Source organism: Mustela nigripes, chromosome 1, assembly GCF_022355385.1.
Source record: "Mustela nigripes isolate SB6536 chromosome 1, MUSNIG.SB6536, whole genome shotgun sequence".
Taxonomy (NCBI): Eukaryota; Metazoa; Chordata; class Mammalia; order Carnivora; family Mustelidae; genus Mustela; species Mustela nigripes.
In genome coordinates, this window is record NC_081557.1 from 180,571,761 (window position 1) to 180,585,294 (window position 13,534).

Sequence of the window (13,534 nt, forward strand, 5' to 3'; positions counted from 1 at the left end):
CAGTGTCCCAAGCCAGTAGCTCACTAGCTGCTCGTACATTCAGAATCACCAGGGGAGCTCTGGAATAATGTCGATTCTGGCCTCTCCTGAAGACTTAGGAATCAGGATTTTCAGAAGTGGGATCCGTAAATCTGTCATCTGAAGGGGTTTCCCATGCCTCACTTCTGATTCTCCGAGTGCTTCAGGTTTCTGTTTTTATCTTTTAACATGTGTGACTACAACTGTTCACAAAGAGATGGGGAAGCTCAGGCAACAGGAAAGGGACAGGATACAGGTGACAACAGATGTCTGTGTGACTGGATTCTTAAGGCTGAAGGAGTAAAGGGAAAGCCAGTCTGAGTTCTCGTTTGGTCATACGACCTTTGGTAAGTTTCTACAATATTCTGGGTGTCAGTTTCTTAGCTATTTATATGAGGAACTAAGGATTCAGTCTGATTCTCTGAGGAGACAGCGCCCCCACAAGTGGTTCCGGGGGGAAAGGGGAGAAGCTTAGTGTGTGGCCACAGAGACGGAGAGGGTCCCGCGTGTGCCAGCCCACCTCCAGTGTGACCATTTGCTTGGCCATGGCTCTCTCCACCGCTTCATACATCTGTGTGTTCTGGATCCCCAAGCCACAAAAGATGACAAAAGCCTCCAGGAACTGTTCATCATTTCGGTTGAAAGGCTTAACCTTGCCAGTATTCTCCTCCATCTTATTAACAAGTTGGCAAACCCCTATAACAATCCAAGAAATCTGAGTAAATATTATTAGCATAGTTTTTATTGACTTTAAAATCCCTCTCCCCAAAGATTGTCTTATAATTTCGTATTAGGAATGCTTGGAATCTCCAAAGAAGCAAACAGATCCTCACAAATATAAGCTAGAGAAGTAAACTGAATTAATTTATATGAGAACTTGTTTCACATAGTCCTAAATGTATGTTGCCCGTGTTCAAAAAAATCCTAGAGTACTGTTTTCTTCCAGACTCGGTCACAAATTTTAGATCAGTTGAGTCCCCAAAGACACTTTGTCCTTTGGAGACTAATTGGATTTTTGTACACTTGCCAAGAGAACAATTTTGATGCACATCAGAATTTTGGGTCACACAGACTGCCTTTCCTGACTGAGAAACCAAAAGTTAAAAAACACAATTACATACAAAATAGAATGCAGAAAATAGGCAATTCACATAGACGGTCTCAAATTTCAGATAAGCACGTCCATATCCAGGAGAATCCTATTTGCAGACAACTTTGGATACTACAAATAAATGCAAATGAAAATGACTATTTGTTTAGAAATAAAAGCAGAACAAATCTTTGAAGAAAATCATAACCACCTAAATCTTGGCTTCTTTTAGGTCAAATGTAGAGTCAATATAAATGGAAAATTACATCAACATTATGATAAATCTTTGCTGAACTACTTCTATGGGATTCTGAGCCTAGTGGCCTCTCTTTGAAGGGTTTGGTGATCTTCTACCTCTGGGTTTAACAAGTGTTGTTAAATCCTTATTTCTTCTGTCTCTGAATATATAATCGTGGAGTTCTGTTCAGGACACATGTGATCTTTAGGCCTTACAATCTCACTGTAAAGTAGTTGTGACCATCCCTATTTCACAGATGGAAAAACTGAGTCTCAGAAAGGTTAAGTCATTTGCTCAAGTTCACTTAGCAGGTAGGCTTAGATCTAAAATTCAAACCCAGCCTGGGCCAGTCCCCAAGGCCCCCGTTTCCCACACGCTGCTGCTCTGTGCCCTTGTACCTGCTTCCAGTCACTGCTGGTAGCAACCCGCTCGCTCACACCTTAACCTGTGCTTTTCCACTGGCCTCTACTGCTCCCATATACTCCCTCCTGTGATCCAGTTAACACCTCAGTCTCCTTCACCATAGCTCCTGGAGGTGGCTCACTTCTCTTTCCTTTGCCCTTAAGATGATGCCTCAGTATGTGTCTTTCTCCCACTGGCTTATTTCACTAAATTCTACTCCTGAAACCAATGTTAACACTATATGTGAACTAATTAGAATTTACATAAAAATTTGGAGAGGAAAAAAAAAAAAAAGATCACTCGGTGTATCATGATGGATTTTATTCCTGACTCTCTTTCTAGGCTGCATGTATCGTGGGCCTAGAGATTTTATTTTTTCAGTTCCACTTCCTCAGCTAGCAAAATGCCTGGCCTATATAGCAGGAACTTGAAAAATGTTTACTGACTTAATGAAAGAATGCAGGACTGAGGCTCTGACCCAAACTACTTTCCCATGAAGACTATAGTCTGTTATCTCTTATTTTTCCCAGTGCACAAAAGGATTTCATAGGGGCCACAGTGACACATGCTTGCACTTTAAGTCCATTTATCGCCATCGGTGTGCAATTTATTTTTAACCCTACACATTAACCATACTCCCATTTTTACTCTTTCTTGTTTGTTGTGGGAGTTCTTCTATATTTGACAGGAAAGACATCCTTATCTGTCTGCCTTAGTACCATAAGGATTACTTCTCTAACACTCCATTATCAAGAAATACTTTAAACGAAACATAATGAATTTGGACACTGCAAACTCAGTGACAATCGGCATGACCTTCGAAGCACATGTCCCATGTACATGGCACAACACGGGGGTCCTGTCCTCCAGCCTTTGCAAATTCCCAAATTATACATGTGGAACTGTTTATCGAGGATCTGACTATCTTCCAAATCACATTTTCTTGAGAGCCCCCTGTTTCATGCCTTATTCTCTTATCACAATAGAATTGCCTTTCAATTCTGACTAAAGTTGTCTCCTACTTGATGGTCCCTTTTCATAAACAAGATTTTTCTTTTTAACACTTCCTAAGAATCACTGTACATCCAGAAAGGAAAGGGCAACAGGAAGGAGTTGAAACATGGCTGTCAGGCAGGCCCCTGGGCTTCTGACCTAGCTAAGTAACCCTCCTGCACGCCTGTTCCAATCAAGGCCTTAAGAAAAGTCACTGAATGTGCATTAACAAGTATTAGTTTATACCTCTGGAATTCAAAGGTATCAAAGTGAATGTCAAATGCACCAATATCAGGAGTTGGCTGTCACAACCACAGCTCAGAGTGGAACAGCTAAGGTGTGTTTGCGTTACAATCTACCAGTCTAGACACAGATGTGTAGACAGAGCTAAGCTCAGTGCAAGAAAAGGGGTGAAGACGAATTATCTACTTAGGCGTATAATTTAATTCTCCTTAGAAAGCAGAATGGACAGTCATATTTATATAGCATCCTGCTGACTTCTTTATAGTTTTCAGAAAATTGAATTCTATGCAACAAAAATAGCCAAGTTAAAAAAAAATAAGAAGAAAAAGGTTTATAATAAACAAACAGGGTCCCTTTATGGGAGAAAATATAAAGCCCGGACACATTTACAGATAGGGTTTTTAGAACTTCATTAACGTCTGGACGAGTAGATAAAGAGTACAATAATGCAGTTTAAAACTAATCACTTGAGATGCCACATCAACCAGCATCCCTATAAAATCAGAATCACTTCTCTACAAAAACAAAGTACTTAATGCAGAACCCAAAATAAAACGAAACCACTCAGCAAAAGTCAATTAATATACACAATCATAAAAAAAAATCCTCAAAAACATTAGGCAAAAACCAAGAGCTAGTGCAGTTAGCAAAATCTCTGTCACTTCATATTATTAGAGCACATGAAGTACTGGTACTGACGTTGTTTCAAGCAGTCATCACGGCAGCTCTGAGAGCTCAGCTGGTACCAAAGGCATCTCCAGCAATCACGTGGAAGGGACTAGTTGGATTTCTACAACCACACAATTATGTTTCCTTTTCCATAATTTCAGGGATCAATGTTGCTACCAACCAGTTTTCCTCCTGGCTTTTTGGCAGAGCAGGGGATGGTCACTGAGATCCTGCTTTAGTCTCATGTACTCTCTACTGTATGGGCTGGACTGCAAAGCCAGCATCCTGTCTTGCTATGTAAGACCTGCCCTCATCACCAATCTTGAGAGTTTTGTTTTGTTTTGTTTTGCACTTGTCATTTGTCAATTATCTTAATCTGAGGTTTTCTGCTGTACAGCATCTTGCTTTTAAGAGAAGCCTCCTCATTTTAAGATTATATATGAATCTATATTTTCCCCTGGTACTTTTATAGATTCATTGTATTACATTTAATTTTTTAATTTAACTTAGTTTTTTCCCCAAATTGCTACTAGATTCTTAAAATACTTGAACAGTTATCCCTTCTCCAATGATTTGAATTCTACCTTAAGTACTAGGGTCATATTTTTTTTCAACTACTATGTACTTTTTTCACATTTTAATGATTTTGAAATCAGTCTGCATCCTCATCAACTGCTTGTCATAGTTTAATTGAAATCATTTTTTTTCTTTCTTGGAAGTACAGAAAATCAGCCAATGGCACCTTAGAAACAATGATCTATTATATACAATAATACTAATGTAAACATATGTACCAGAATTGGGTCTGTGTTTACACTTTCTATTGTATTCCATCAACCTTTCCATCTTTTCTGGCACACATATGATACTTTCCTTTTTTATTGTTGTTTTTGTTTTTAAGATTTTATTTGTTTGACAGAGAGAGAGAGAGAGCAAGAGAGCAGAAGCAGGGGGCGCTGCAAAAGGAGAGGGAGAAGCAGACTTCCCGCTGAGCAGGGAGCCCGCTGAAGAGCTCAATGCCAGGACCCTGGGATCACGACCTGAGCCAAAGTCAGACGCTCAATGGACTGAGCCATCCAGGTGCTCTGATATATGATACCTTTAAATTATGTTAATTTTACAGCATTATTTTAATTTCTGACAGAGCAAATCTCTATTCATCAACTCTTTTCATATGTTATTCTGCCAGATGAGTTTTATACATGTTGGTCAGGAATTCCCCTTCCCTCTGAAAAAAAACTCTTATGAGGATACGTATTAAAATTGATATAAATCTAATCTGGGGAAAGTTGATGTCTTACAGAATAGGTTATCATCGAGAAATGTTATGTCACTTCACTTACTAAAGATTTTTAAGTTACTCAGGAGAATACTATAATTTTCCTCATAAAGATGCTACATATTTCTGACTACATTTCTTCTTTGCTACTATTATAAATATTTTTTTTTCTTTACTATTTTCAAACAAACTTGTCTTGGCAAAAATTAAAGTTATTTCTATTTAGTAACTTGATAACCAGGAACTTTTAGAACTCTCTGTAGAGAAGTATTTTCAGCTGATTCCACTGGGTTTTCCACCTCACAATCTTAGTTTTTTGGAAGTTTTATTCTTTTGCCTTTTCTTTTTCTGTATTTCACATTGTTTCCTCTCCTCCCTTCTGACTGTTTTGGTTAGAATTTCCTTCGGGCAGTAGTTTTTTTGTTTTGTTTGGTTTTTCATGACTTTAGAAACTTTCTCAATTACTTCTATGAAAAAATTATTTTCTTTATTTTACTTCTATAAAAAATTTAAAATTTGAGTCAGTACTGGTTATTACCAATTTTTATGGAATTTCTGCATTTCATCAAAATGTATTAACTTTTCGGTATATTGTATTACCTAATACCTTTAAAAATTTTTTCTGTATCTATAATTACATTTCCTTTCTCATTCTCACTTGTGTAATTCTCTTATTATCCTCAATACCTGTGTTGCTGGTTTATTATTATTGTGTTCCCTATTATCTATTTTTTTCACTCTCCCTTCCCACTTCATAAATTTATCATTTCAATTGCTTTTCTCTGCTTTCAATTTATTCATTTATTGGGGAGCAGGACAGAAGGTGAGAAAGAGAGGTGCTATTTTTCCAATTACTTCAGTTGAATGGTTAATTCAAATTTTATTATTTCTTAATTCAGAAATGGCTGGTTTGTGTTGCATGTGTGTATCATCAATACTTATAAGTTTCTGATGGATATCTGACAGAAGTTTGTATTTGTAAATTATGAACTATAAATGTAAATCTATAGTTGCTAATTAAATCCACTTCAGTTTTTATATTAATTTATTCTAATGTTCCCTTGTACTTTAACCCTCCATGGGATGCATACCAAAGGCTCCCACCACAATGACTACCGGTTTGTCCCTTTCTCCCTGTTTTTAATAGCTTTGGCTTTTATAGATCAATGATGTTAGTTTATTAGAAGCATTTATGACAATTATACTTTCTTGGTGGATTTTAACTTTAATCATGCAAAGCATCCCTTTACAGGATGTTTTTACCTTAAATTAGACTTTCTCTAATACTGTCATTGCTATCTGAATTTTGCCCATCTTATGTAAAATGTGCTCTTATGAATGTTATATATCTCATATCTTCCAGAAATTCCCTCATTGTTTCTAGTCCAGTAAAGGTAAGTTTCTGTTCTCCAATGCTGTGAAGTTCTTCTTACTATTTTGTCAATCAATTCTTGAAAGTATAATTCTTTTTAAAATTATTATTATTTTTTAAGATTTTTATTTATTAATTTGACAGAGAGAGAGATCACAAGTAGGCAGAGAGATGGGCAGAGAGAGGGGGGGAGCAGGCTCCCCACCAAGCAGAGAGACTGATGTGGGACTCGACCCCAGGACCCTGAGATCATGACCTGAGCCGGAGGCAGAGGCTTATTAACCCACTGAGCCACCCAGGCGTCCCTTTAAAATTATTTTTAATTTAAATTCAATTAATTAACATACAGTGTATTACTGATTTCAGAGGTAGAGGTCAGTGCTTCATCAGTCTTGTATAATATGCAGTGCTCGTGACATCACATGGCCTCCTTAATGTCCATCACCCAACTGTCCCATCCCCCTACCTCCCTCCCCTCCAGCAACCCTCAGTTTGTTTCCTAGAGTCTGAGAGTCTCTTATGGTTTATATTTATTTTTATATTATATATTTTAACTTTTATATTTTAATCTTGTTTCCTTAGTTTTATTTTTTTTCTCATTTTCTTCCAATTATTATTGCCCCTACAGTCTTATTGCCTGGAGCTTACTATAACTAAGCATAATTTACAATTCTCTGGGGGAAAAAAAGCGGATACTTTAAGCATTATAAGCAATGTGCTTATAATGGATGACACTGCACAGTTTAATTATACTTGCATGAGGAATATCCTAACAAATATTTTTATAAACAAATGAGCAGTTAGTGATATTGCCAAATGGTAAATTATTATGAAAAATAATGTGAAGTAGCGTCAAATTTAAATGTATAATCTTAGAATATTTATCTGTGGCTTAGAATCAAATTGCAACACATAGAAGAGCAGAGAATTAGGATAGTAATCAGTTTAGAACATATATTCAGTAGGAAATATAGCTGACCTGTGAACAACGTGGATTAGGACTGTGAGGGCTCACTTATATGTGGATTTTTGGAATAAATATAATACAGTACTGTAAATGTGGGTTGTTTTTTTTTCTGATAAACACAGTATAGTACAATAAATGTATTTTCTCTTCCTTATGATTTTCTTAGTAACATTTTCTTTTCACTAGCTTACTTTCTTGTAAGAAAACAATATATAATATATATAACATAGAAAATAAGTGTTAATCAATTATTTCTGTTACTGGGAAGATTTCTAGTCAACAGTAGGCTATTAGTAGTTAGGTTTTGGGGGATTTAAAAGTCATACATGGATTTTTGGGCACCTGGGTGGCTCAGTGGGTTGAGCCTTTGCCTTCAGCTCAGGTCATGGTCTCAGGGTCCTGGGATCAAGCCCCACATGGGGCTCTCTGCTCTGTGGGGGGAGCCTGCTTCCCTGCCCCCACCCCTCGCCTGCCTCTCTATCTGCTAGTGATCTCTTGCACTTTGTCAAATAAATAAATAAAATCTTAAAAAAATAAAAAAGCCATACATGAATTTTAGACTGAATGATGGGGTGTCAGTGCTCCTAGCCACACATTGTTCAAGAGTTCACTGTACATATTTCTCATACTTCACTGTGACAAAGGATTATAATTTTTGTTTTATTTTTTCATTAACAATGAGATGAATATGTAAGTTATTTAAAGTGGAGACATTCTCAGCATTTTTTTTTCCTTTGGATAGGAATGGGACTAATTTCTTTAAAAACTGTCCTGAAATTGGCATGGAAAATTGGAGTAAGAATTTCTGGTAAATATGATTTGGGGAAAAAGGCATATTTAGCCTAATAAATAGGGGAAATAATTGGTTAAAATTAATGAATGTTGAATGAGGAAAATATTTCCTTAATAGCACTGGAAGCAAAACTCTGGAAACACTCTGTATTAGCCAGAGCACTAAGAAAACATTTGATATGAAACAATACCTCGGGGAATACAACAGGCCCCATACTGGTCTAATGTCTATAATTTCATCTAAATGTCAGTAATGGAAAAATAGGAGGGGGAAGTAAGATTACAAAAAACACATGGGCCTGTCTGCCTTTCTGCATGTAGCTCTATGGGGATTCTCTATTAAAATTACATAATAGAGGAATCTGGCCTGGGCTATGCAAGAAAAATTATCTACAGCCATGACATTTTCCATGCTGCATCTGTGGGCACAAATTACAGGCAAGAACTCAAATTTTCTGTTTTGTCACACTTTTGAAAGAGCAGGGAGCACTGAAGCTGTTTCTTCCTGTATTTGGAATCAATTTGAACACCCACCCAAACCCCCATTTTTTCCTTTCTTAATAGGGAGTTTTTCCTCTCTGAAAATAACGTTTGCTTACTTTTGACTCTGTTATCAAATAGGGTGACATGAAATGCAGGTCAAGTCTGATTACTTCAAAGGGTTTTTTTTTTAATGTTTTTTCTCACTTGAAGAAAACATGACAGGATCATAGCATATGAATCTGAGCAGAGCTGAAAGGTTATTTGGTTCAACTCCACAGAGCTTGAGTCATGTGCTCACAGTGTTGTATATGGTTAAGGGAAGAGTAGAGCCAAATGGAACCCTGAGTCTGCTCCCACCTGGGGCTGTGTGCACTTCACTGACCCAGCTTGCATTTACGTCAAATGCTGAGGAAGGCTGATATGTAACTTCCTGCAGTGACTCCCCATTCCCCATTATTATTCCAAAGAGATGCTGCTGAGGAAAAGCAAAGATGTGACAGGATGTGGTAAGGGGCCACTCAGTCCTCCTTATAAAAACTTACAAGGGAATAATGCATCCCTTCTGGAATTTCACTTCACATTTTCAAAGGTCAGAGGCAGCTTTGTAGTAAGTCTTCATGCTTATATCAAAAAGCTTTAAAAAAATATATTTATAAGGTATATTTCTAATGTAGTTTTCATCTTGCAATAAAATCTTATAGAAAATAAAATCTTATAATACAACGTTTCCTACAGTTTTCTTATTGCTTATGTTAGCAAGCTGATGGGTGATAATCTTGATAAGAAAACCCCCACACTGCACACTCGTCAGCCTTTACTGTTCTCTCTCAGAGCTGTGAAGAGTGCAGGGGACCAAATAGCCCAGCAGCCCAGCCAGGAATTGCCAGTCTGGTTTCTGAGAGACTTGACGACGCAGTTCATTAGAAGACCATGGCTGACGACTGAACCATCTCTCTGGGGCAGAGTCACAGTTACTAAGTTCACAAGGCTGCTCTCTAACACCAGAACATTCACGTGGAGCACAAAACAGATCTGTCCCAGGGAACAGGTACGTGCACCTGCAATTGCACGGCCTCAAGCCCAGCTCAAACAATTGTTAAAGCAATCAATGTATTTCCGAGTATATTAAGTTAGGAGTTAAGCTACCTTCGGAAAAAATAATCAAAACAATGGAAGTCAGATTTGGGATGCTAAGTGGCAGACGCCACTGAAATCTCACAGGAAGGACGTACACCAGCAAAGGGGCTGGAAATCATCGAGCGTGACAACCTGCTACACCAGCTGTCCCCTGAGTGACGGCCTCACCACGAGGTCAGAATACTCTGCCCACGCCAATACAACTTACTACATCTGTCTCCGCTCGAGGGGCAAAGATTCTCTTACCCCTGGACAGAACCTCAATAGGTACGTTCAATACTTATCTTTTTTTTTCTTTTTTCATTAATAATACCCCCTACCCCTCCCTTTCTGACTGATATCCCTCCTTCAATAAAATTACAGTTAAGTCTTGCAACCTGGAAACTACTGAGACTTTTTCAGATAAATTTATATTTCTAAGCCTCACTTCATTAGGGTTTCTAGTTAAAAGTCTGGCCTTTAGGGCACCTGGGTGGCTCAGTTGGTTGAGCGACTGCCTTTGGCTCAGGTCATGATCCTGGAGTTCCAGGATCAAGCCCGCATTGGGCACCCAGCTCCACGGGGAGTCTGCTTCTCCCTCTGACCTTCTCCCCTCTCATGTTCTCTCTCACACTCTCTCAAATAAATAAATAAAATCTTAAAAAAAAAAAAAAAGTTTGGCCTTTAGAAGGTCCTCCTGTTTCCTCTATTTCCAAATTCTCGGGACAATGTTAACAGTTCAGACTACTTTCACATGTCAGTCATGCATGACTGGCATATAAAACCTCAAAATTTCTGTACTACTCTTAATATAACCTGCAATGCCAAATATGTCAATAATAGGTAACATTATTCCATATTTTTCAGAGAAAGCATTCTTCCAACATCCCTAAGTAGGCATTTTTCTATTACCTCAATATAAGAATATAAGCTCCCTGAGGGTGAGGATTTCCACTTAGCTCATCAATTTATTTCAAATCACTAGAACACTGGAGTGCTCAATAAATGTTTTTGAACTAATGAATACAATCTAAAATGTGAACCTCATATTTTAAAAAATCAGAAGAAATGAGACTCTCTAAATCAATTCACATTATCAACTCGATGTCTCTCACTCCACAAACTATCAACACATTCTTCAACAAACATCTCAACAATAATTGAAAAGCATTATAATAATTAATAAAATATATTATAGTTAAGATATTTAAGAATGTCTGCTAACATTTATCAACATAAAATTACTTCAAAATTCTTTTATTATTCCAATTTCTTTTTTACACATTTTATTCCTCAAAATTACACTTGAAGGAACGTGTCTGGGAACACATTTTTTTTTCCTTTGGTAAGTGCAGATTAGATGGTAGTAAAAGGTTTTACCTATCACTTTATTCTTCTTTCCATTTTTTATAGGTGTACAAAGCAAACTTCTAATGCACTGCTGGTTTATATTTCCTGTGTTTTCATTCTAAACAAAAACAAAAATAAAACAAAACAGTTACAAATTATAAAGAGACTGTTTTGCCCACTATGTGTTATATAAACTAGATCAGACATCTGAAACCGCTAACCTATTCATTTATCTTTTATTAGCTGTAGATAGCATCAGAGTATAGAAAATGTATAAATTATAATGAAGTTCACGTAAATGCAATATGCAGCAATTAGTCTTTATATAATTAAGAGTAATAAATATCCTATATTTCTTTTTTTTTTCATTCCAAACTTTCTTAGCAGACTTTGATAATATACAGCAAAATACTAACACAAATATTTACTATGCTGGTGTAGCAGATGTCTCAATGACTTAAGACAGGCAGAATCCATAAAGCACTATAATACCTCGGACGCTACATGCTACACACTTGTCTTTCTTTTGGACTGCCACTGTTTCTATTGCCCATACTACTGAAGTTCTAAAGGGGTCTTAGAGATACTCAAATAACAAAATCAAGGCAGCTGCCTTAAAGTGCAATGCTTTTCCAGAGATGAGAGAAAAGACTAGAATTCAAAGTTTTCAGTGCCTGAGAAATGGACTTTTGTAGCTTTGCTGTCAAAGAAAACATACTCACTTCTCCACAGAGCTACTCACTGTAGCTGACTACTAAGTCTATAAGTTTGAGCCATATGGAATTTAATTTCTGAGGATAAACTCAAGAACTCCAGCAATACTATGTAAGGAATGCCATTGACATTAAATAGTTAATAATTAAATTATCTCATAAATTAGTTTAAGATAATTCATTATTATATATTACAGAGCTGGAAAGTACATGGGAAAAATACTTGAGTAGAGCTGACCACCCCTCAACAGATGTTATGAGCTATTTTATTTTCCTTCATCGGTCAGGGAAATCGCTGCTCACTCTGACATATAGCCAATTCTCCGGCCAGGCCTTCAGCTGAAGGCCTGAAGAGTCCCTAGAAGTACAGATCTGATGGGAAAACAGTGTTCAAGCTCCAAGTTTAAAATTGGTTTACTTACTGTCCAGGGAAATCTTTTGTCCTTACTGACATCTGGGATATTAAGTGGTTCCATAGTATTTTTGACATACTGAGCATACATGTAATTGATTCTGTTTGCATCACGTTCCCTGTGGAAAAAACAGATATGAGTTCTTCCTGTGCAGTGAAAAAACAGGGGCAAAACAAAGTTTAAATAAATGATAATATTAGATCCACAATAGCCTTAAATCATAGGTTAAAATGTGTCTCTTCATTGGAAAATGCACTTTCAATGTGATGATTTACAACTTCGTAGTTACTATAATTGAAATGCTTTGAAAAGACAAAGGCCCACGATTCCTCAGCCATCTAAAACAAATTTTAAAATGCTGTTAAGTCTCTCGTGATTCACCTCCCCTTCCAATTTACCCCAACTCCCTTCTCCTCTCTAACACCCCTTGTCCTCCATGATATTTGTTATGCTCCACAAATAAGTGAAACCATATGATAATTGACTCTCTCTGCTTGACTTATTTCACTCAGCATAGGTTGGGGTACCAGGTGGTGGGTATTATAGAGGGCACGGATTGCATGGAGCACTGGGTGTGGTGAAAAAATAATGAATATTGTTTTTCTGAAAATAAATAAATTGAAAAAATTAAAAAAAAATGCTGTTAAGTAATGCTACCACTCCCGTTAATGGGCATGTTGATTTTTATGCCGCTTATGTAAAATTTGTAGGAGTTTTTCTTTTCATGTCTTTTCTTTTTCACCAGATTATAGAATGACTAAGATCTAGTGCCTGTTTGATTTCCTCAGTTATTTACTTTATCCACAATAGTCATTTACACATTTCAGACCAAGGGGAAATTCAAGCATGTCTAGAAGAATTTTATTAAGCTTTTTTCTTTTTTTCTGCTTTGAGATAATTTATGATACTTTTTAAAATGAAAAATGTATCTTCTTCAAAAAATTTTCCTGAGGTTACAATTTTTCCCCAGTTATTTCCCTGTTTCTTGCTTAAAATGCTGAATATTAAAGATTAATTGGATGTTAGAGGGTACATAAGCATAATGCCAGGACTGCAGCTGGGAAAACAAGATAGACCATGTTTTTACATCAGGAAACTTTGTTCCCAGCAATGGGGATGAATTGGGCAAAGAGTGTCAGGTTGTGGAAATTTACTCAAATGATAAAGATATGCCTATCTTAACTATAATATCACTAACTGAAGAAATAGGAGAGTCTAGTATTGAGAGATATTTCAGAATAAAATACATGCTTCTCGAAGTTCCAATATTTTCCCTATCTTCCATCTTCCTTCCCAACCCCTGCACCTCCAAACTGACCAAACTGCCTCTTGGGACGGCTCTCTTGAGCACTAGTGAGTCCACCAAGACTCCTGAAGGCGGTGGCCTCATTCCTGA

General features: G+C 37.0%; 1 protein-coding gene across 3 annotated transcripts in view; it reads right to left on the reverse strand.

Moving 5' to 3' along the window:
- Nucleotides 1-13,534, reverse strand: part of PDE5A (phosphodiesterase 5A) — a 148,365-nt gene that overhangs the window by 57,463 nt on the left and 77,368 nt on the right. For all 3 annotated transcript variants that reach the window (XM_059377866.1, XM_059377880.1, XM_059377875.1), the window contains exons 8-10: nt 12,148-12,256; nt 11,043-11,130; nt 539-714 (exon numbers count right to left, since the gene is read on the reverse strand). In XM_059377866.1, coding sequence (XP_059233849.1) covers nt 539-714; nt 11,043-11,130; nt 12,148-12,256 — 373 coding nt within the window. The remainder of the gene's footprint in view (nt 1-538; nt 715-11,042; nt 11,131-12,147; nt 12,257-13,534) is intronic.